Source organism: Scyliorhinus torazame, chromosome 6 (genome assembly GCF_047496885.1).
Source record: "Scyliorhinus torazame isolate Kashiwa2021f chromosome 6, sScyTor2.1, whole genome shotgun sequence".
Lineage (NCBI taxonomy): Eukaryota > Metazoa > Chordata > Chondrichthyes > Carcharhiniformes > Scyliorhinidae > Scyliorhinus > Scyliorhinus torazame.
The window spans coordinates 500,971-525,187 of NC_092712.1; the positions used below are offsets into that span (position 1 = coordinate 500,971).

Sequence of the window (24,217 nt, forward strand, 5' to 3'; positions counted from 1 at the left end):
TCAGCATTCAAATTCAACCTTCCAAAATGAATCACTTCACATTTATCAAGGTTGAATCCATCTGCCACTTCTCAGCCCAGCTCTGCAGCCTGTCAATGTCCTGGTGTAACCTGCAACAGCCCGCAACACTATCTACAACTCCCCCAACCTTTGTGTCTTCGGCAAACTTACTAACCCACCTTTCCCCTTCCTGGTCCAAGTCATTTATAAAAACCACAAAGAGCAGAGGTCCCAGAACAGATCCTTGCGGGACACCATTGGTCACCGACCTCCAGGCGGAATACTTTTCATCCACTGCCACTCGCTGTCTCCTTTCGGCCAGCCAATTCTGTATCCAGACAGCCAAATTCCCCTGTATCCCATGCCCCCTGACTTTCTGAATGAGCCTACTATGGGGAACCTGATCAAATGCCTTGCTGAAATCCATATACACCACATCCTCTGCCCGACCTTCATCTATGTGTCTCGTCACATCCTCAAAGAATTCAATGAGGCTTGTGAGGCATGACCTGCCCCTCACAAAGTCATGCTGACTATCTTTAATCAAACTATGTTTTCTAAATAATCATAAATCCTGTCTCTCAGAATCCTTTTCAATATTTTGCTTACCACAGACGTAAGACTGACTGGTCTGTAATTCCCAGGGATTTCCCTATTCCCTTTCTTGAACAGGCGAACAACATTCACCTTATTCCAATCATCCGGTACTACTCCAGCGGAGAGTGAGGACGCAAAGACCATCGGCAATGGCGCAGCAATCCCCTCCCTCACTTCCCGTAGTAACCTTGGGTATATCCCGTCAGGCCCAGGGGACTTATCTATCCTGATGCTTTTCAAAATTTCCAGCACATCCTCCTTCTGGTTTAGCACACTGGGCTAAATAGCTGGCTTTTAAAGCAGACCAAGGCAGGCCAGCAGCACGGTTCAATTCCCTTACTAGCCTCCCCGAACAGGCGCCGGAATGTGGCGACTAGGGGCTTTTCACAGTAACTTCATTGAAGCCTACTTGTGACAATAAGCGATTTTCATTTCATTTCATTTCATTTCTTGGGGTTTTCCCTAATCCTTCCCGCCAGGGCTTTTTCATGCCCCCTTTCATGCAGGGGCAGGCCAGTCGATTTCGGCGGGAGTGGAGCTGGCTGGTTAGTCAATTTCAGCAGGAGCTGAGAATTTTTCTTTTTTTTTAAATTAGTTTTTTAGGCGGGATCAGGAAGTCGACCCGCGGACGTCTGGGAAGACCCTCACCAATAAATTCTGGTGGAGAGGAAACCCGAGACACTACACGTGTAGTGTCTCCCACCCACCCTCCTCCTCTAACCTAATAATAAAACCCATTGGTCTGAGGTAAGTACCATATTTTTATTATATTATTATTATTTTTTATAAAAATTTAATTTAGTTGTTAGCCAGATCTTGGTAGAAAGTTAGAGGAATGGCAGGGAAGGGAGTACAATGTTCCTCCTGCAGGATGTTTGAGGTGAGGGATGCAGTTAGTGTCCCTGCTGATTTTACCTGCAGGAAGTGCTGCCATCTCCAGCTCCTCCAAGACCGAGTTAGGGAACTGGAGCTGGAGTTGGAAGAACTTCGGATCATTCGGGAGGCAGAAGGGGTCATAGATAGCAGCTTCAGGGAATTAGTTACACCAAAGATTGGAGATAGGTGGGTAACTGTAAGAGGGTCTGGGAAAAAACAGTCAGTGCAGGGATCCCCTGCGGTCGTTCCCCTGAGAAACAAGTATACCGCTTTGGATACTTGTGGGGGGGGGGACTTACCAGGGGTAAGCCATGGGGTACGGGCCTCTGGCACGGAGTCTGTCCCTGTTGCTCAGAAGGGAAGGGGGGAGAGGAGCAGAGCATTAGTAATTGGGGACTCTATAGTCAGGGGCACAGATAGGAGATTTTGTGGGAGCGTGAGAGACTCACGTTTGGTATGTTGCCTCCCAGGTGCAAGGGTACGTGATGTCTCGGATCGTGTTTTCCGGGTCCTTAGGGGGAGGGGGAGCAGCCCCAAGTCGTGGTCCACATTGGCACCAACGACATAGGTAGGAAAGGGGACAAGGATGTCAGGCAGGCTTTCAGGGAGCTAGGATGGAAGCTCAGAACTAGAACAAACAGAGTTGTTATCTCTGGGTTGTTGCCTGTACCATGTGATAGTGAGATGAGGAATAGGGAGAGAGAGCATTTAAACACGTGGCTACAGGGATGGTGCAGGCGGGAGGGTTTCAGATTTTTGGATAACTGGGGCTCTTTCTGGGGAAGGTGGGACCTCTACAGACAGGATGGTCTACATCTGAACCTGAGGGGCACAAATATCCTGGGGGGGAGATTTGTTAGTGCTCTTTGGGGGGGTTTAAACTAATGCAGCAGGGGCATGGGAACCTGGATTGTAGTTTTAGGGTAAGGGAGAATGAGAGTATAGAGGTCAGGAGCACAGATTTGACGTCGCAGGAGGGGGCCAGCGTTCAGGTAGGTGGTTTGAAGTGTGTCTACTTCAATGCCAGGAGTATACGAAACAAGGTAGGGGAACTGGCAGCGTGGGTTGGTACCTGGGACTTCGATGTTGTGGCCATTTCGGAGACATGGATAGAGCAGGGACAGGAATGGATGTTGCAGGTTCCGGGGTTTAGGTGTTTTAGTAAGCTCAGAGAAGGAGGCAAAAGAGGGGGAGGTGTGGCGCTGCTAGTCAAGAGCAGTATTACGGTGGCGGAGAGGATGCTAGATGGGGACTCTTCTTCCGAGGTAGTATTGGCTGAAGTTAGAAACAGGAAAGGAGAGGTCACCCTGTTGGGAGTTTTTTATAGGCCTCCTAATAGTTCTAGGGATGTAGAGGAAAGGATGGCGAAGATGATTCTGGATATGAGCGAAAGTAACAGGGTAGTTATTATGGGAGACTTTAACTTTCCAAATATTGACTGGAAAAGATATAGTTCGAGTACAATAGATGGGTCGTTTTTTGTACAGTGTGTGCAGGAGGGTTTCCTGAAACAATATGTTGACAGGCCAACAAGAGGCGAGGCCACGTTGGATTTGGTTTTGGGTAATGAACCAGGCCAGGTGTTGGATTTGGAGGTAGGAGAGCACTTTGGGGACAGTGACCACAATTCGGTGACGTTTACGTTAATGATGGAAAGGGATAAGTATACACCGCAGGGCAAGAGTTATAGCTGGGGGAAGGGCAATTATGATGCCATTAGACGTGACTTGGGGGGGATAAGGTGGAGAAGTAGGCTGCAAGTGTTGGGCACACTGGATAAGTGGGGCTTGTTCAAGGATCAGCTACTGCGTGTTCTTGATAAGTATGTACCGGTCAGACAGGGAGGAAGGCGTCGAGCGAGGGAACCGTGGTTTACCAAGGAAGTGGAATCTCTTGTTAAGAGGAAGAAGAAGGCCTATGTGAAGATGAAGTGTGATGTTTCGGTTGGGGCGATGGATAGTTACAAGGTAGCGAGGAAGGATCTAAAGAGAGAGCTAAGACGAGCAAGGAGGGGACATGAGAAGTATTTGGCAGGAAGGATCAAGGAAAACCCAAAAGCTTTCTATAGGTATGTCAGGAATAAGCGAATGACTAGGGAAAGAGTAGGACCAGTCAAGGACAGGGATGGGAAATTGTGTGTGGAGTCTGAAGAGATAGGCGAGATACTAAATGAATATTTTTCGTCAGTATTCACTCAGGAAAAAGATAATGTTGTGGAGGAGAATGCTGAGCCCCAGGCTAATAGAATAGATGGCATTGAGGTACGTAGGGAAGAGGTGTTGGCAATTCTGGACAGGCTGAAAATAGATAAGTCCCCGGGACCTGATGGGATTTATCCTAGGATTCTATGGGAGGCCAGGGAAGAGATTGCTGGACCTTTGGCTTTGATTTTTATGTCATCATTGGCTACAGGAATAGTGCCAGAGGACTGGAGGACAGCAAATGTGGTCCCTTTGTTCAAAAAGGGGAGCAGAGACAACCCCGGCAACTATAGACCGGTGAGCCTCACGTCTGTAGTGGGTAAAGTCTTGGAGGGGATTATAAGGGACAAGATTTATAATCATCTAGATAGGAATAATATGATCAGGGATAGTCAGCATGGCTTTGTGAAGGGTAGGTCATGCCTCACAAACCTTATTGAGTTCTTTAAGAAGGTGACTGAACAGGTAGACGAGGGTAGAGCAGTTGATGTGGTGTATATGGATTTCAGCAAAGCGTTTGATAAGGTTCCCCACGGTAGGCTATTGCAAAAAATACGGAGGCTGGGGATTGAGGGTGATTTAGAGATGTGGATCAGAAATTGGCTAGCTGAAAGAAGACGGAGGGTGGTGGTTGATGGGAAATGTTCAGAATGGAGTACAGTCACAAGTGGAGTACCACAAGGATCTGTTCTGGGGCCGTTGCTGTTTGTCATTTTTATCAATGACCTAGAGGAAGGCGCAGAAGGGTGGGTGAGTAAATTTGCAGACGATACTAAAGTCGGTGGTGTTGTCGATAGTGTGGAAGGATGTAGCAGGTTACAGAGGGATATAGATAAGCTGCAGAGCTGGGCTGAGAGGTGGCAAATGGAGTTTAATGTAGAGAAGTGTGAGGTGATTCACTTTGGAAGGAATAACAGGAGTGCGGAATATTTGGCTAATGGTAAAGTTCTTGAAAGTGTGGATGAGCAGAGGGATCTAGGTGTCCATGTACATAGATCCCTGAAAGTTGCCACCCAGGTTGATAGGGTTGTGAAGAAGGCCTATGGAGTGCTGGCCTTTATTGGTAGAGGGATTGAGTTCCGGAGTCGGGAGGTCATGTTGCAGCTGTACAGAACTGTGGTCCGGCCGCATTTGGAGTATTGCGTACAGTTCTGGTCACCGCATTATAGGAAGGACGTGGAGGCTTTGGAGCGGGTGCAGAGGAGATTTACCAGGATGTTGCCTGGTATGGAGGGAAAATCTTATGAGGAAAGGCTGACGGACTTGAGGTTGTTTTCGTTGGAGAGAAGAAGGTTAAGAGGAGACTTAATAGAGGCATACAAAATGATCAGGGGGTTGGATAGGGTGGACAGTGAGAGCCTTCTCCCGCGGATGGATATGGCTGGCACGAGGGGACATAACTTTAAACTGAGGGGTAATAGATATAGGACAGAGGTCAGAGGTAGGTTCTTTACGCAAAGAGTAGTGAGGCCGTGGAATGCCCTACCTGCTACAGTAGTGAACTCGCCAACATTGAGGGCATTTAAAAGTTTATTGGATAAACATATGGATGATAATGGCATAGTGTAGGTTAGATGGCTTTTGTTTCGGTGCAACATCGTGGGCCGAAGGGCCTGTACTGCGCTGTATTGTTCTATGTTCTATGTTCTATGTTCTAGCTCTCCTAAGTCCATTTTTGAGTTCCTTCCTGGCTACCTTGTAACCCTCTAGAGGTGAGTCAGATCCTTGCTTCCGCAACCTTACGTAAGTTTCCTCCTTCCTCTTGACTAGAAGCTCCACTTCCCTTGTCATCCAAGGCTCCTTCACCTTCCCATTCCTTACTCGTCTCAGTGGGACAAAACTATCCAGCACTCGCAGCAAGTGCTCCTTAAACAACACCCACATTACTGTTGTGCATTTCCCCAAGAATTGTTCCCACTTTATGCTCCTCAGCTCCTGTCTAATAGCAGTATAATTTCCCCTCCCAGAATTAAATACCTTCCCATACTGTCTGTTCCTATCCCTCTCCATGACTATGGTAAAGGTCAAGGAGTTGTGGTCACTGTCACCGAAATGCTCCCCCACAGAGACATCTGCCACCAGGCCTGGTTCGTTGCCGAGCACCAAGTCCAATATGGCCTCCCCCCTCGTCGGCCTATCTACAGATTGAGTCAGGAATCCTTCCCGTACACACCTGACAAAATCTGCTCCATCCAAACCATTTGCACTAAGGAGGTTCCAGTCAATATTAGGGAAGTCAAAGTCACCCATTACAACAACTCTGTGGGCAGCACGGTAGCATGGTGATTAGCACAATTGCTTCACAGCTCCAGGGTCTCAGGGTCGATTCCCGGCTTGGGTCACTGTCTGTGCGGAGTCTGCGCATCCTCCCCGTGTCTGCGTGGGTTTCCTCCGGGTGCTCCGGTTTCCTCCCACAGTCCAAAGATGTGCAGGTTAGGTGGATTGGCCCTGATAAATTGCCCTTAGTGTTGGGTGGGGTTACTGGGTTATGGGGATAGGGTGGAGGTGTTGACCTTGGGTAGGGTGCTCTTTCCAAGATGCGGTGCAGACTCGATGGGCTGAATGGCCTCCTTCTGCACTGTAAATTCTATGATAAATTCTATGATATGTTACTTCTGCACCTTTCTAAGATCTGCTGCCCAATCTGTTCCTCCATCTCTCTGCTGCTTTGGGGGGTCTATAGAAAACTCCCAATAAAGTGACTGCTCCTTTCTTGTTTCTGACTTCCAACCATACTGACTCAGTAGACAAACCCTCCTCAACTACCTCCTTTTCTGCAGCTGTGATGCACTCCCTAATTAACAGTACCACTCCCCCTCCTCTTTTATCTCCCTCTCTATTCTTCTGAAAACATCTAAACCCCGGAACATCTAACAACCATTCCTGCCCCTGTGAAATTCATGTTTCCGTAATGGCCACAACATCGAAGTCCCAAGTACTGGTCCATGCTCTAAGTTCATCTCCCTTATTCCTGTCACTCCTTGCATTGAAACAGACACACTTTAACCCATTCCACTGAGTGCAACTTTGTCCTATCAACTGTCTATCCTTCCTCACAGACTTGCTGCATATTATTTCTGCCTGTTTAACAGCTACCCTATCCTTAGAGCAGGTACGGTTTAGTGGAGTTCTGACAGAGCTCCACAAAATCATGAAGAGTTTTGAGAGAGTGAAATGGAGAAAGTGGCAGAAGGACCGATTTAAAATTATTGCAAAAAGAGGCAGCAGTGAGATCAGTATTGAACACGGCAGTGCACAGGCTGGGACGTCCTGATTCGGTACCTGATACAGCTTGTTCCGATACTCTCCGACAGAAAGCTGGGTGTCGTCATTCACAGGAAGGATAATATCATAATCCAGCCCTGGTTCCTTCAACGGATTGTGGAACCTGCAAAAGGGTAATAATAATAATAATCGCTTATTGTCACAAGTAGGCTTCAATGAAGTTACTGTGAAAAGCCCCTTGTCACCACATTCCGGCGCCTGTTCGAGGAGGCTGGTACAGGAATCTAACCCTGCTGCTGGCCTTGTTCTGTATTACAAGCCAGCTGTTTCACCCACTGTGCTAAACCAGCCCCAATACACAAATTGAGCAGTCCTACTGCCAAAAGCAACATAGGATGGGATGAAGGGTTAGCCCCGTGCTGTAAACTGAAATGTCACACACATAGACACTAATCTCTCTGATCTGTGCCTGGGATGTGAGCACCGCCAGCAAGGCCAGCATTGCCCATCCCTAATTGCCCGTTTGAAATTGTTAATGAGGTGTCACATGTGCCCATCATCATATTCTCTTCGTCTTGAGGGAATCCCTTGTTCCACCCTCTTCCGATCGGTCCTGAAATGGCTGATGTGTCCACTGGACAATTCTGACGTCTCTGCTGCCTGTGGCGCAGGCGGATGGAGGGTGGGTGCAATTGTACTTCACCCTACACTTCTCTCAGTTTAATCAGTGTCGGGTATCTCAGTCTCAGTTTAATCAGTGTTGGGTATCTCAGTCTCAGTTTAATCAGTGTTGGGTATCTCAGTCTCTCAGTTTAATCAGTGTTGGGTATCTCAGTCTCAGTTTAATCAGTGTCGGGAATCTCAGTCTCAGTTTAATCAGTGTTGGGTATCTCAGTCTCTCAGTTTAATCAGTGTCGAGTATCTCAGTCTCAGTTTAATCAGTGTCGGGTATCTCAGTCTCAGTTTAATCAGTGTCGGGTATCTCAGTCTCAGTTTAATCAGTGTCGGGTATCTCAGTCTCAGTTTAATCAGTGTCGGGTATCTCAGTCTCTCAGTTTAATCAGTGTCGGGTATCTCAGTCACAGTTTAATCAGTGTCGGGTATCTCAGTCTCAGTTTAATCAGTGTTGGGTATCTCAGTCTCAGTTTAATCAGTGTCGGGTATCTCAGTCTCAGTTTAATCAGTGTCGGGTATCTCAGTCTCAGTTTAATCAGTGTCGGGTATCTCAGTCTCAGTTTAATCAGTGTCGGGTATCTCAGTCTCTCAGTTTAATCAGTGTCGGGTATCTCAGTCTCAGTTTAATCAGTGTCGGGTATCTCAGTCTCTCAGTTTAATCAGTGTTGGGTATCTCAGTCTCAGTTTAATCAGTGTCGGGTATCTCAGTCTCAGTTTAATCAGTGTTGGGTATCTCAGTCTCTCAGTTTAATCAGTGTTGGGTATCTCAGTCTCAGTCTAATCAGTGTCGGGTATCTCAGTCTCAGTTTAATCAGTGTCGGGTATCTCAGTCTCAGTTTAATCAGTGTCGGGTATCTCAGTCTCAGTTTAATCAGTGTCGGGTATCTCAGTCTTAGTTCAATCAGTGTCGGGTATCTCAGTCTCTCAGTTTAATCAGTGTCGGGTATCTCAGTCTCAGTTTAATCAGTGTCGGGTATCTCAGTCTCAGTTTAATCAGTGTCGGGTATCTCAGTCTCAGTTTAATCAGTGTCGGGTATCTCAGTCTCAGTTTAATCAGTGTCGGGTATCTCAGTCTCAGTTTAATCAGTGTCGGGTATCTCAGTCTCAGTTTAATCAGTGCCGGTATCTCAGTCTCTCAGTTTAATCAGTGTCGCGTATCTCAGTCTCTCAGTTTAATCAGTGTCGGGTATCTCAGTCTCAGTTTAATCAGTGTCGGGTATCTCAGTCTCTCAGTTTAATCAGTGTCGGGTATCTCAGTCTCAGTTCAATCAGTGTCGGGTATCTCAGTCTCAGTTCAATCAGTGTCGGGTATCTCAGTCTCAGTTTAATCAGTGTCGGGTATCTCAGTCTCAGTTTAATCAGTGACGGGTATCTCAGTCTCAGTTTAATCAGTGTCGGGTATCTCAGTCTCAGTTTAATCAGTGTCGGGTATCTCAGTCTCAGTTTAATCAGTGTCGGGTATCTCAGTATCAGTTTAATCAGTGTCGGGTATCTCAGTCTCAGTTTAATCAGTGTCGGGTATCTCAGTCTCTCAGTTTAATCAGTGTCGGGTATCTCAGTCTCAGTTTAATCAGTGTCGGGTATCTCAGTCTCAGTTTAATCAGTGCCGGGTATCTCAGTCTCTCAGTTTAATCAGTGTCGGGTATCTCAGTCTCAGTTTAATCAGTGTCGGGTATCTCAGTCTCAGTTTAATCAGTGTCGGGTATCTCAGTCTCTCAGTTTAATCAGTGTCGGGTATCTCAGTCTCTCAGTTTAATCAGTGTCGGGTATCTCAGTCTCAGTTTAATCAGTGTCGGGTATCTCAGTCTCTCAGTTTAATCAGTGTCGGGTATCTCAGTCTCAGTTTAATCAGTGTCGGGTATCTCAGTCTCAGTTTAATCAGTGTCGGGTATCTCAGTCTCAGTTTAATCAGTGTTGGGTATCTCAGTCTCAGTTTAATCAGTGTCGGGTATCTCAGTCTCTCAGTTTAATCAGTGTCGGGTATCTCAGTCTCAGTTTAATCAGTGTCGGGTATCTCAGTCTCAGTTTAATCAGTGTCGGGTATCTCAGTCTCTCAGTTTAATCAGTGTCGGGTATCTCAGTCTCTCAGTTTAATCAGTGCCGGTATCTCAGTCTCTCAGTTTAATCAGTGTCGGGTATCCCAGTCTCTCAGTTTAATCAGTGTCGGGTATCTCAGTCTCTCAGTTTAATCAGTGTCGGGTATCTCAGTCTCAGTTTAATCAGTGTCGGGTATCTCAGTCTCAGTTTAATCAGTGTCGGGTATCTCAGTCTCAGTTCAATCAGTGTCGGGTATCTCAGTCTCAGTTTAATCAGTGTCGGGTATCTCAGTCTCAGTTTAATCAGTGTCGGGTATCTCAGTCTCAGTTTAATCAGTGACGGGTATCTCAGTCTCAGTTTAATCAGTGTCGGGTATCTCAGTCTCTCAGTTTAATCAGTGTCGGGTATCTCAGTCTCTCAGTTTAATCAGTGCCGGTATCTCAGTCTCTCAGTTTAATCAGTGTCGGGTATCCCAGTCTCTCAATTTAATCAGTGTCGGGTATCTCAGTCTCAGTTTAATCAGTGTCGTTTATCTCAGTCTCAGTTTAATCAGTGTCGGGTATCTCAGTCTCAGTTTAATCAGTGTCGGGTATCTCAGTCTCTCAGTTTAATCAGTGTCGGGTATCTCAGTCTCAGTTTAATCAGTGTCGTTTATCTCAGTCTCAGTTTAATCAGTGTCGGGTATCTCAGTCTCTCAGTTTAATCAGTGTCGGGTATCCCAGTCTCTCAGTTTAATCAGTGTCGGGTATCTCAGTCTCAGTTTAATCAGTGTCGGGTATCTCAGTCTCAGTTTAATCAGTGTCGGGTATCTCAGTCTCAGTTTAATCAGTGTCGGGTATCTCAGTCTCAGTTTAATCAGTGTCGGGTATCTCAGTCTCAGTTCAATCAGTGTCGGGTATCTCAGTCTCTCAGTTTAATCAGTGTCGGGTATCTCAGTCTCAGTTTAATCAGTGTCGGGTATCTCAGTCTCAGTTTAATCAGTGTCGGGTATCTCAGTCTCAGTTTAATCAGTGTTGGGTATCTCAGTCTCAGTTTAATCAGTGTCGGGTATCTCAGTCTCAGTTTAATCAGTGTCGGGTATCTCAGTCTCAGTTTAATCAGTGCCGGTATCTCAGTCTCTCAGTTTAATCAGTGTCGCGTATCTCAGTCTCTCAGTTTAATCAGTGTCGGGTATCTCAGTCTCAGTTTAATCAGTGTCGGGTATCTCAGTCTCTCAGTTTAATCAGTGTCGGGTATCTCAGTCTCAGTTCAATCAGTGTCGGGTATCTCAGTCTCAGTTCAATCAGTGTCGGGTATCTCAGTCTCAGTTTAATCAGTGTCGGGTATCTCAGTCTCAGTTTAATCAGTGACGGGTATCTCAGTCTCAGTTTAATCAGTGTCGGGTATCTCAGTCTCAGTTTAATCAGTGTCGGGTATCTCAGTATCAGTTTAATCAGTGTCGGGTATCTCAGTCTCAGTTTAATCAGTGTCGGGTATCTCAGTCTCTCAGTTTAATCAGTGTCGGGTATCTCAGTCTCAGTTTAATCAGTGTCGGGTATCTCAGTCTCAGTTTAATCAGTGCCGGGTATCTCAGTCTCTCAGTTTAATCAGTGTCGGGTATCTCAGTCTCAGTTTAATCAGTGTCGGGTATCTCAGTCTCAGTTTAATCAGTGTCGGGTATCTCAGTCTCTCAGTTTAATCAGTGTCGGGTATCTCAGTCTCTCAGTTTAATCAGTGTCGGGTATCTCAGTCTCAGTTTAATCAGTGTCGGGTATCTCAGTCTCTCAGTTTAATCAGTGTCGGGTATCTCAGTCTCAGTTTAATCAGTGTCGGGTATCTCAGTCTCAGTTTAATCAGTGTCGGGTATCTCAGTCTCAGTTTAATCAGTGTTGGGTATCTCAGTCTCAGTTTAATCAGTGTCGGGTATCTCAGTCTCTCAGTTTAATCAGTGTCGGGTATCTCAGTCTCAGTTTAATCAGTGTCGGGTATCTCAGTCTCAGTTTAATCAGTGTCGGGTATCTCAGTCTCTCAGTTTAATCAGTGTCGGGTATCTCAGTCTCTCAGTTTAATCAGTGCCGGTATCTCAGTCTCTCAGTTTAATCAGTGTCGGGTATCCCAGTCTCTCAGTTTAATCAGTGTCGGGTATCTCAGTCTCTCAGTTTAATCAGTGTCGGGTATCTCAGTCTCAGTTTAATCAGTGTCGGGTATCTCAGTCTCAGTTTAATCAGTGTCGGGTATCTCAGTCTCAGTTCAATCAGTGTCGGGTATCTCAGTCTCAGTTTAATCAGTGTCGGGTATCTCAGTCTCAGTTTAATCAGTGTCGGGTATCTCAGTCTCAGTTTAATCAGTGACGGGTATCTCAGTCTCAGTTTAATCAGTGTCGGGTATCTCAGTCTCTCAGTTTAATCAGTGTCGGGTATCTCAGTCTCTCAGTTTAATCAGTGCCGGTATCTCAGTCTCTCAGTTTAATCAGTGTCGGGTATCCCAGTCTCTCAATTTAATCAGTGTCGGGTATCTCAGTCTCAGTTTAATCAGTGTCGTTTATCTCAGTCTCAGTTTAATCAGTGTCGGGTATCTCAGTCTCAGTTTAATCAGTGTCGGGTATCTCAGTCTCTCAGTTTAATCAGTGTCGGGTATCCCAGTCTCTCAGTTTAATCAGTGTCGGGTATCTCAGTCTCAGTTTAATCAGTGTCGGGTATCTCAGTCTCAGTTTAATCAGTGTCGGGTATCTCAGTCTCAGTTTAATCAGTGTCGAGTATCTCAGTCTCAGTTTAATCAGTGTCGGGTATCTCAGTCTCAGTTTAATCAGTGTCGGGTATCTCAGTCACAGTTTAATCAGTGTCGGGTATCTCAGTCTCAGTTTAATCAGTGTCGGGTATCTCAGTCTCTCAGTTTAATCAGTGTCGGGTATCTCAGTCTCTCAGTTTAATCAGTGTCGGGTATCTCAGTCTCAGTTTAATCAGTGTCGAGTATCTCAGTCTCAGTTTAATCAGTGTCGGGTATCTCAGTCTCTCAGTTTAATCAGTGTCGGGTATCTCAGTCTCAGTTTAATCAGTGTCGGGTATCTCAGTCTCAGTTTAATCAGTGTCGGGTATCTCAGTCTCAGTTCAATCAGTGTCGGGTATCTCAGTCTCAGTTCAATCAGTGTCGGGTATCTCAGTCTCAGTTTAATCAGTGTCGGGTATCTCAGTCTCAGTTTAATCAGTGTCGGGTATCTCAGTCTCAGTTTAATCAGTGACGGGTATCTCAGTCTCAGTTTAATCAGTGTCGGGTATCTCAGTCTCTCAGTTTAATCAGTGTCGGGTATCTCAGTCTCTCAGTTTAATCAGTGCCGGTATCTCAGTCTCTCAGTTTAATCAGTGTCGGGTATCCCAGTCTCTCAATTTAATCAGTGTCGGGTATCTCAGTCTCAGTTTAATCAGTGTCGTTTATCTCAGTCTCAGTTTAATCAGTGTCGGGTATCTCAGTCTCAGTTTAATCAGTGTCGGGTATCTCAGTCTCTCAGTTTAATCAGTGTCGGGTATCTCAGTCTCAGTTTAATCAGTGTCGTTTATCTCAGTCTCAGTTTAATCAGTGTCGGGTATCTCAGTCTCTCAGTTTAATCAGTGTCGGGTATCCCAGTCTCTCAGTTTAATCAGTGTCGGGTATCTCAGTCTCAGTTTAATCAGTGTCGGGTATCTCAGTCTCAGTTTAATCAGTGTCGGGTATCTCAGTCTCAGTTTAATCAGTGTCGAGTATCTCAGTCTCAGTTTAATCAGTGTCGGGTATCTCAGTCTCAGTTTAATCAGTGTCGGGTATCTCAGTCACAGTTTAATCAGTGTCGGGTATCTCAGTCTCAGTTTAATCAGTGTCGGGTATCTCAGTCTCTCAGTTTAATCAGTGTCGGGTATCTCAGTCTCTCAGTTTAATCAGTGTCGGGTATCTCAGTCTCAGTTTAATCAGTGTCGAGTATCTCAGTCTCAGTTTAATCAGTGTCGGGTATCTCAGTCTCAGTTCAATCAGTGTCGGGTATCTCAGTCTCAGTTTAATCAGTGTCGGGTATCTCAGTCTCAGTTTAATCAGTGCCGGTATCTCAGTCTCAGTTTAATCAGTGTCGGGTATCTCAGTATCTCAGTTTAATCAGTGTCGGGTATCTCAGTCTCTCAGTTTAATCAGTGTCGGGTATCTCAGTCTCAGTTTAATCAGTGCCGGTATCTCAGTCTCAGTTTAATCAGTGTCGGGTATCTCAGTTTAATCAGTGTCGGGTATCTCAGTCTCTCAGTTTAATCAGTGTCGGGTATCTCAGTCTCAGTTTAATCAGTGCCGGTATCTCAGTCTCTCAGTTTAATCAGTGTCGCGTATCTCAGTCTCTCAGTTTAATCAGTGTCGGGTATCTCAGTCTCAGTTTAATCAGTGTCGGGTATCTCAGTCTCTCAGTTTAATCAGTGTCGGGTATCTCAGTCTCAGTTCAATCAGTGTCGGGTATCTCAGTCTCAGTTCAATCAGTGTCGGGTATCTCAGTCTCAGTTTAATCAGTGTCGGGTATCTCAGTCTCAGTTTAATCAGTGACGGGTATCTCAGTCTCAGTTTAATCAGTGTCGGGTATCTCAGTCTCAGTTTAATCAGTGTCGGGTATCTCAGTCTCAGTTTAATCAGTGTCGGGTATCTCAGTATCAGTTTAATCAGTGTCGGGTATCTCAGTCTCAGTTTAATCAGTGTCGGGTATCTCAGTCTCTCAGTTTAATCAGTGTCGGGTATCTCAGTCTCAGTTTAATCAGTGTCGGGTATCTCAGTCTCAGTTTAATCAGTGCCGGGTATCTCAGTCTCTCAGTTTAATCAGTGTCGGGTATCTCAGTCTCAGTTTAATCAGTGTCGGGTATCTCAGTCTCAGTTTAATCAGTGTCGGGTATCTCAGTCTCTCAGTTTAATCAGTGTCGGGTATCTCAGTCTCTCAGTTTAATCAGTGTCGGGTATCTCAGTCTCAGTTTAATCAGTGTCGGGTATCTCAGTCTCTCAGTTTAATCAGTGTCGGGTATCTCAGTCTCAGTTTAATCAGTGTCGGGTATCTCAGTCTCAGTTTAATCAGTGTCGGGTATCTCAGTCTCAGTTTAATCAGTGTTGGGTATCTCAGTCTCAGTTTAATCAGTGTCGGGTATCTCAGTCTCTCAGTTTAATCAGTGTCGGGTATCTCAGTCTCAGTTTAATCAGTGTCGGGTATCTCAGTCTCAGTTTAATCAGTGTCGGGTATCTCAGTCTCTCAGTTTAATCAGTGTCGGGTATCTCAGTCTCTCAGTTTAATCAGTGCCGGTATCTCAGTCTCTCAGTTTAATCAGTGTCGGGTATCCCAGTCTCTCAGTTTAATCAGTGTCGGGTATCTCAGTCTCTCAGTTTAATCAGTGTCGGGTATCTCAGTCTCAGTTTAATCAGTGTCGGGTATCTCAGTCTCAGTTTAATCAGTGTCGGGTATCTCAGTCTCAGTTCAATCAGTGTCGGGTATCTCAGTCTCAGTTTAATCAGTGTCGGGTATCTCAGTCTCAGTTTAATCAGTGTCGGGTATCTCAGTCTCAGTTTAATCAGTGACGGGTATCTCAGTCTCAGTTTAATCAGTGTCGGGTATCTCAGTCTCTCAGTTTAATCAGTGTCGGGTATCTCAGTCTCTCAGTTTAATCAGTGCCGGTATCTCAGTCTCTCAGTTTAATCAGTGTCGGGTATCCCAGTCTCTCAATTTAATCAGTGTCGGGTATCTCAGTCTCAGTTTAATCAGTGTCGTTTATCTCAGTCTCAGTTTAATCAGTGTCGGGTATCTCAGTCTCAGTTTAATCAGTGTCGGGTATCTCAGTCTCTCAGTTTAATCAGTGTCGGGTATCTCAGTCTCAGTTTAATCAGTGTCGTTTATCTCAGTCTCAGTTTAATCAGTGTCGGGTATCTCAGTCTCTCAGTTTAATCAGTGTCGGGTATCCCAGTCTCTCAGTTTAATCAGTGTCGGGTATCTCAGTCTCAGTTTAATCAGTGTCGGGTATCTCAGTCTCAGTTTAATCAGTGTCGGGTATCTCAGTCTCAGTTTAATCAGTGTCGGGTATCTCAGTCTCAGTTTAATCAGTGTCGGGTATCTCAGTCTCAGTTCAATCAGTGTCGGGTATCTCAGTCTCTCAGTTTAATCAGTGTCGGGTATCTCAGTCTCAGTTTAATCAGTGTCGGGTATCTCAGTCTCAGTTTAATCAGTGTCGGGTATCTCAGTCTCAGTTTAATCAGTGTTGGGTATCTCAGTCTCAGTTTAATCAGTGTCGGGTATCTCAGTCTCAGTTTAATCAGTGTCGGGTATCTCAGTCTCAGTTTAATCAGTGCCGGTATCTCAGTCTCTCAGTTTAATCAGTGTCGCGTATCTCAGTCTCTCAGTTTAATCAGTGTCGGGTATCTCAGTCTCAGTTTAATCAGTGTCGGGTATCTCAGTCTCTCAGTTTAATCAGTGTCGGGTATCTCAGTCTCAGTTCAATCAGTGTCGGGTATCTCAGTCTCAGTTCAATCAGTGTCGGGTATCTCAGTCTCAGTTTAATCAGTGTCGGGTATCTCAGTCTCAGTTTAATCAGTGACGGGTATCTCAGTCTCAGTTTAATCAGTGTCGGGTATCTCAGTCTCAGTTTAATCAGTGTCGGGTATCTCAGTATCAGTTTAATCAGTGTCGGGTATCTCAGTCTCAGTTTAATCAGTGTCGGGTATCTCAGTCTCTCAGTTTAATCAGTGTCGGGTATCTCAGTCTCAGTTTAATCAGTGTCGGGTATCTCAGTCTCAGTTTAATCAGTGCCGGGTATCTCAGTCTCTCAGTTTAATCAGTGTCGGGTATCTCAGTCTCAGTTTAATCAGTGTCGGGTATCTCAGTCTCAGTTTAATCAGTGTCGGGTATCTCAGTCTCTCAGTTTAATCAGTGTCGGGTATCTCAGTCTCTCAGTTTAATCAGTGTCGGGTATCTCAGTCTCAGTTTAATCAGTGTCGGGTATCTCAGTCTCTCAGTTTAATCAGTGTCGGGTATCTCAGTCTCAGTTTAATCAGTGTCGGGTATCTCAGTCTCAGTTTAATCAGTGTCGGGTATCTCAGTCTCAGTTTAATCAGTGTTGGGTATCTCAGTCTCAGTTTAATCAGTGTCGGGTATCTCAGTCTCTCAGTTTAATCAGTGTCGGGTATCTCAGTCTCAGTTTAATCAGTGTCGGGTATCTCAGTCTCAGTTTAATCAGTGTCGGGTATCTCAGTCTCTCAGTTTAATCAGTGTCGGGTATCTCAGTCTCTCAGTTTAATCAGTGCCGGTATCTCAGTCTCTCAGTTTAATCAGTGTCGGGTATCCCAGTCTCTCAGTTTAATCAGTGTCGGGTATCTCAGTCTCTCAGTTTAATCAGTGTCGGGTATCTCAGTCTCAGTTTAATCAGTGTCGGGTATCTCAGTCTCAGTTTAATCAGTGTCGGGTATCTCAGTCTCAGTTCAATCAGTGTCGGGTATCTCAGTCTCAGTTTAATCAGTGTCGGGTATCTCAGTCTCAGTTTAATCAGTGTCGGGTATCTCAGTCTCAGTTTAATCAGTGACGGGTATCTCAGTCTCAGTTTAATCAGTGTCGGGTATCTCAGTCTCTCAGTTTAATCAGTGTCGGGTATCTCAGTCTCTCAGTTTAATCAGTGCCGGTATCTCAGTCTCTCAGTTTAATCAGTGTCGGGTATCCCAGTCTCTCAATTTAATCAGTGTCGGGTATCTCAGTCTCAGTTTAATCAGTGTCGTTTATCTCAGTCTCAGTTTAATCAGTGTCGGGTATCTCAGTCTCAGTTTAATCAGTGTCGGGTATCTCAGTCTCTCAGTTTAATCAGTGTCGGGTATCCCAGTCTCTCAGTTTAATCAGTGTCGGGTATCTCAGTCTCAGTTTAATCAGTGTCGGGTATCTCAGTCTCAGTTTAATCAGTGTCGGGTATCTCAGTCTCAGTTTAATCAGTGTCGAGTATCTCAGTCTCAGTTTAATCAGTGTCGGGTATCTCAGTCTCAGTTTAATCAGTGTCGGGTATCTCAGTCACAGTTTAATCAGTGTCGGGTATCTCAGTCTCAGTTTAATCAGTGTCGGGTATCTCAGTCTCTCAGTTTAATCAGTGTCGGGTATCTCAGTCTCTCAGTTTAATCAGTGTCGGGTATCTCAGTCTCAGTTTAATCAGTGTCGAGTATCTCAGTCTCAGTTTAATCAGTGTCGGGTATCTCAGTCTCTCAGTTTAATCAGTGTCGGGTATCTCAGTCTCAGTTTAATCAGTGTCGGGTATCTCAGTCTCAGTTTAATCAGTGTCGGGTATCTCAGTCTCAGTTCAATCAGTGTCGGGTATCTCAGTCTCAGTTCAATCAGTGTCGGGTATCTCAGTCTCAGTTTAATCAGTGTCGGGTATCTCAGTCTCAGTTTAATCAGTGTCGGGTATCTCAGTCTCAGTTTAATCAGTGACGGGTATCTCAGTCTCAGTTTAATCAGTGTCGGGTATCTCAGTCTCTCAGTTTAATCAGTGTCGGGTATCTCAGTCTCTCAGTTTAATCAGTGCCGGTATCTCAGTCTCTCAGTTTAATCAGTGTCGGGTATCCCAGTCTCTCAATTTAATCAGTGTCGGGTATCTCAGTCTCAGTTTAATCAGTGTCGTTTATCTCAGTCTCAGTTTAATCAGTGTCGGGTATCTCAGTCTCAGTTTAATCAGTGTCGGGTATCTCAGTCTCTCAGTTTAATCAGTGTCGGGTATCTCAGTCTCAGTTTAATCAGTGTCGTTTATCTCAGTCTCAGTTTAATCAGTGTCGGGTATCTCAGTCTCTCAGTTTAATCAGTGTCGGGTATCCCAGTCTCTCAGTTTAATCAGTGTCGGGTATCTCAGTCTCAGTTTAATCAGTGTCGGGTATCTCAGTCTCAGTTTAATCAGTGTCGGGTATCTCAGTCTCAGTTTAATCAGTGTCGAGTATCTCAGTCTCAGTTTAATCAGTGTCGGGTATCTCAGTCTCAGTTTAATCAGTGTCGGGTATCTCAGTCACAGTTTAATCAGTGTCGGGTATCTCAGTCTCAGTTTAATCAGTGTCGGGTATCTCAGTCTCTCAGTTTAATCAGTGTCGGGTATCTCAGTCTCTCAGTTTAATCAGTGTCGGGTATCTCAGTCTCAGTTTAATCAGTGTCGAGTATCTCAGTCTCAGTTTAATCAGTGTCGGGTATCTCAGTCTCAGTTCAATCAGTGTCGGGTATCTCAGTCTCAGTTTAATCAGTGTCGGGTATCTCAGTCTCAGTTTAATCAGTGCCGGTATCTCAGTCTCAGTTTAATCAGTGTCGGGTATCTCAGTATCTCAGTTTAATCAGTGTCGGGTATCTCAGTCTCTCAGTTTAATCAGTGTCGGGTATCTCAGTCTCAGTTTAATCAGTGCCGGTATCTCAGTCTCAGTTTAATCAGTGTCGGGTATCTCAGTTTAATCAGTGTCGGGTATCTCAGTCTCTCAGTTTAATCAGTGTCGGGTATCTCAGTCTCAGTTTAATCAGTGTCGGGTATCTCAGTCTCAGTTTAATCAGTGTCGGGTATCTCAGTCTCTCAGTTTAATCAGTGTCGGGTATCTCAGTCTCAGTTTAATCAGTGTCGGGTATCTCAGTCTCAGTTTAATCAGTGTCGGGTATCTCAGTCTCTCAGTTCAATCAGTGTCGGGTATCTCAGTCTCTCAGTTTAATCAGTGTCGGGTATCTCAGTCTCTCAGTTCAATCAGTGTCGGGTATCTCAGTCTCTCAGTTTAATCAGTGTCGGGTATCTCAGTCTCAGTCTCAGTTTAATCAGTGTCGGGTATCTCAGTCTCAGTTTAATCAGTGACGGGTATCTCAGTCTCAGTTTAATCAGTGCCGGTATCTCAGTCTCTCAGTTTAATCAGTGTCGGGTATCCCAGTCTCTCAGTTTAATCAGTGTCGGGTATCTCAGTCTCAGTTTAATCAGTGTCGGGTATCTCAGTCTCAGTTTAATCAGTGTCGGGTATCCCAGTCTCTCAGTTCAATCAGTGTCGGGTATCTCAGTCTCAGTTTAATCAGTGTCGGGTATCTCAGTCTCTCAGTTTAATCAGTGTTGGGTATCTCAGTCTCTGTATAATCAGGGTCGGGTATCTCAGTCTCAGTTGAATCAGTGTCGGGTATCTCAGTCTCAGTTTAATCAGTGTCGGGTATCTCAGTCTCAGTTTAATCAGTGTCGGGTATCTCAGTCTCAGTTTAATCAGTGTTGGGTATCTCAGTCTCAGTTTAATCAGTGACGGGTATCTCAGTCTCAGTTTAATCAGTGTCGGGTATCTCAGTCTCAGTTTACTCAGTGTCGGGTATCTCAGTCTCAGTTTAATCAGTGTCGGGTATCTCAGTCTCTCAGTTTAATCAGTGTCGGGTATCCCAGTCTCTCAGTTTAATCAGTGTCGGGTATCTCAGTCTAATCAGTGTCGGGTATCTCAGTCTCTCAGTTTAATCAGTGTCGGGTATCTCAGTCTCAGTTGAATCAGTGTCGGGTATCTCAGTCTCAGTTTAATCAGTGACGGGTATCTCAGTCTCAGTTGAATCAGTGTCCGGTATCTCAGTCTCTCAGTTTAATCAGTGTCGGGTATCTCAGTCTCAGTTTAATCAGTGTCGGGTATCTCAGTCTCTCAGTTTAATCAGTGTCGGGTATCTCAGTCTCAGTTTAATCAGTGTCGGGTATCTCAGTATCTCAGTTTAATCAGTGTCGGGTATCTCAGTCTCAGTTTAATCAGAGTCCGGTATCTCAGTCTCAGTTTAATCAGTATTGGGTATCTCAGTCTCAGTTTAATCAGTGTCGGGTATCTCAGTCTCAGTTTAATCAGAGTCCGGTATCTCAGTCTCAGTTTAATCAGTGTCGGGTATCTCAGTCTCAGTTTAATCAGTGTCGGGTATCTCAGTCTCAGTTTAATCAGTGTCGGGTATCTCAGTATCTCAGTTTAATCAGTGTCGGGTATCTCAGTATCTCAGTTTAATCAGTGTCCGGTATCTCAGTCTCAGTTTAATCAGTGTCGGGTATCTCAGTATCTCAGTTTAATCAGTGTCGGGTATCTCAGTCTCAGTTGAATCAGTGTCGGGTATCTCAGTCTCAGTTTAATCAGAGTCCGGTATCTCAGTCTCTCAGTTTAATCAGTGTCGGTTATCTCAGTCTCAGTTTAATCAGTGTCGGGTATCTCAGTCTCAGTTGAATCAGTGTCGGGTAGCTCAGTCTCTCAGTTTAATCAGTGTCGGGTATCTCAGTCTCAGTTGAATCAGTGTCGGGTATCTCACTCTCAGTTTAATCAGAGTCCGGTATCTCAGTCTCAGTTTAATCAGTGTCGGGTATCTCAGTATCTCAGTTTAATCAGTGTCGGGTATCTCAGTCTCAGTTTAATCAGTGTCGGGTATCTCAGTGTCTCAGTTTAATCAGTGTCGGGTATCTCAGTCTCAGTTTAATCAGTGTCGGGTATCTCAGTCTCAGTTTAATCAGAGTCCGGTATCTCAGTCTCAGTTTAATCAGTGTCGGGTATCTCAGTCTCAGTCTCAGTTGAATCAGTGTCGGGTATCTCAGTCTCAGTTTAATCAGTGTTGGGTATCTAAGTCTCTCAGTTTAATCAGTGTCGGGTATCTCAGTCTCAGTTTAATCAGTATCGGGTATCTCAGTCTCAGTTTAATCAGTGTCGGGTATCTCAGTCTCAGTCTCAGTTTAATCACTGTCGGGTATCTCAGTCTCAGTTTAATCAGTGTTGGGTATCTCAGTCTCAGTTTAATCAGTGTCGGGTATCTCAGTCTCAGTTTAATCAGTGTCGGGTATCTCAGTCTCTCAGTTTAATCAGTGTCGGGTATCTCAGTCTCAGTTCAATCAGTGTCGGGTATCTCAGTCTCAGTTTAATCAGTGTCGGGTATCTCAGTCTCAGTTTAATCAGTGTCGGGTATCTCAGTCTCAGTTTAATCAGTGTCGGGTATCTCAGTCTCTCAGTTTAATCAGTGTCGGGTATCTCAGTCTCAGTTTAATCAGTGTCGGGTATCTCAGTCTCTCAGTTTAATCAGTGTCGGGTATCTCAGTCTCAGTTTAATCAGTGTCGGGTATCTCAGTCTCAGTTTAATCAGTGTCGGGTATCTCAGTCTCTCAGTTTAATCAGTGTCGGGTATCTCAGTCTCAGTTTAATCAGTGTCGGGTATCTCAGTCTCAGTTTAATCAGTGTTGGGTATCTCAGTCTCAGTTTAATCAGTGTCGGGTATCTCAGTCTCAGTTTAATCAGTGTCGGGTATCTCAGTCTCAGTTTAATCAGTGTCGGGTATCTCAGTCTCAGTTTAATCAGTGTCGAGTATCTCAGTCTCAGTTCAATCAGTGTCGGGTATCTCAGTCTCAGTTTAATCAGAGTCGGGTATCTCAGTCTCAGTTTAATCAGTGTCGGGTATCTCAGTCTCAGTTTAATCAGTGTCGGGTATCTCAGTCTCAGTTTAATCAGTGTCGGGTATCTCAGTCTCAGTTTAATCAGTGTCGGGTATCTCAGTCTCAGTTTAATCAGTGTCGGGTATCTCAGTCTCAGTTTAATCAGTGTCGGGTATCTCAGTCTCTCAGTTTAATCAGTGTCGGGTATCTCAGTCTCAGTTTAATCAGTGTTGGGTATCTCAGTCTCAGTTTAATCAGTGTTGGGTATCTCAGTCTCAGTTTAATCAGTGTTGGGTATCTCAGTCTCAGTTTAATCAGTGTCGGGTATCTCAGTATCAGTTTAATCAGTGTCGAGTATCTCAGTCTCAGTTCAATCAGTGTCGGGTATCTCAGTCTCAGTTTAATCAGAGTCGGGTATCTCAGTCTCAGTTTAATCAGTGTCGGCTATCTCGGTCTCAGTTTAATCAGTGTCGGGTATCTCAGTCTCAGTTTAATCAGTATCGGGTATCTCAGTCTCAGTTTAATCAGTGTCGGGTATCTCAGTCTCAGTTTAATCAGTGTCGGGTATCTCAGTGTCAGTTTAATCAGTGTCGGGTATCTCAGTCTCAGTTTAATCAGTGTTGGGTATCTCAGTCTCAGTTTAATCAGTGTGGGGTATCTCAGTCTCAGTTTAATCAGTGTCGGGTATCTCAGTCTCAGTTTAATCGGTGTCGGGTATCTCAGTCTCAGTTTAATCAGTGTTGGGTATCTCAGTCTCAGTTTAATCAGTGTTGGGTATCTCAGTCTCAGTTTAATCAGTGTTGGGTATCTCAGTCTCAGTTTAATCAGTGTTGGGTATCTCAGTCTCAGTTTAATCAGTGTCGGGTATCTCAGTCTCAGTTTAATCAGTGTCGGGTATCTCAGTCTCAGTTTAATCAGTGTTGGGTATCTCAGTCTCAGTTTAATCAGTGTTGGGTATCTCAGTCTCAGTTTAATCAGTGTCGGGTATCTCAGTCTCAGTTTAATCAGTGTCGGGTATCTCAGTCTCAGTTTAATCGGTGTCGGGTATCTCAGTCTCAGTTTAATCAGTGTTGGGTATCTCAGTCTCAGTTTAATCAGTGTTGGGTATCTCAGTCTCAGTTTAATCAGTGTTGGGTATCTCAGTCTCAGTTTAATCAGTGTTGGGTATCTCAGTCTCAGTTTAATCAGTGTCGGGTATCTCAGTCTCTCAGTTTAATCAGTGTCGGGTATCTCAGTCTCTCAGTTTAATCAGTGTCGGGTATCTCAGTCTCTCAGTTTAATCAGTGTCGGGTATCTCAGTCTCAGTTTAATCAGTGTCGGGTATCTCAGTCTCTCAGTTTAATCAGTGTCGGGTATCTCAGTCTCAGTTTAATCAGTGTCGGGTATCTCAGTCTCAGTTTAATCAGTGTCGGGTATCTCAGTCTCAGTTCAATCAGTGTCGAGTATCTCAGTCTCTCAGTTTACTCAGAGTCGGGTATCTCAGTCTCAGTTTAATCAGTATCGGGTATCTCAGTCGAAGTTTAATCAGTGTCGGGTATCTCAGTCTCAGTTCAATCAGTGTCGAGTATCTCAGTCTCTCAGTTTAATCAGTGTCGGGTATCTCAGTCTCAGTTTAATCAGTATCGGGTATCTCAGTCGAAGTTTAATCAGTGTCGGGTATCTCAGTCTCTCAGTTTAATCAGTGTCGGGTATCTCAGTCGAAGTTTAATCAGTGTCGGGTATCTCAGTCTCTCAGTTTAATCAGTGTTGGGTATCTCAGTCTCAGTTTAATCAGTGTCGGGTATCTCAGTCTCAGTTTAATCAGTGTCGGGTATCTCAGTCTCAGTTTAATCAGAGTCGGGTATCTCAGTCTCAGTTTAATCAGTGTCGGGTATCTCAGTCTCAGTTTAATCAGTGTTGGGTATCTCAGTCTCTCAGTTTAATCAGTGTCGGGTATCTCGGTCTCAGTTTAATCAGTGTCGGGTATCCCAGTCTCAGTTTAATCTGTGTCGGGTATTTCAGTCTCAGTTTAATCAGTGTCGGGTATCTCAGTCTCAGTTTAATCAGTGTTGGGTATCTCAGTCTCTCAGTTTAATCAGTGTCGGGTATCTCAGTCTCAGTTTAATCAGAGTCGGGTATCTCAGTCTCAGTTTAATCAGTGTCGGGTATCTCAGTCTCAGTTTAATCAGTGTCGGGTATCTCAGTCTCAGTTTAATCAGTGTCGAGTATCTCAGTCTCAGTTTAATCAGTGTCGGGTATCTCAGTCTCAGTTAAATCAGT

General features: G+C 44.8%; 1 protein-coding gene across 1 annotated transcript in view; it reads right to left on the reverse strand.

The window, feature by feature from the left end:
• Positions 1 to 24,217, reverse strand: part of mapk15 (mitogen-activated protein kinase 15) — a 687,990-nt gene that overhangs the window by 240,718 nt on the left and 423,055 nt on the right. The window contains 1 exon segment of the mRNA XM_072510157.1: positions 6,957 to 7,062. Coding sequence (XP_072366258.1) covers positions 6,957 to 7,062 — 106 coding nt within the window.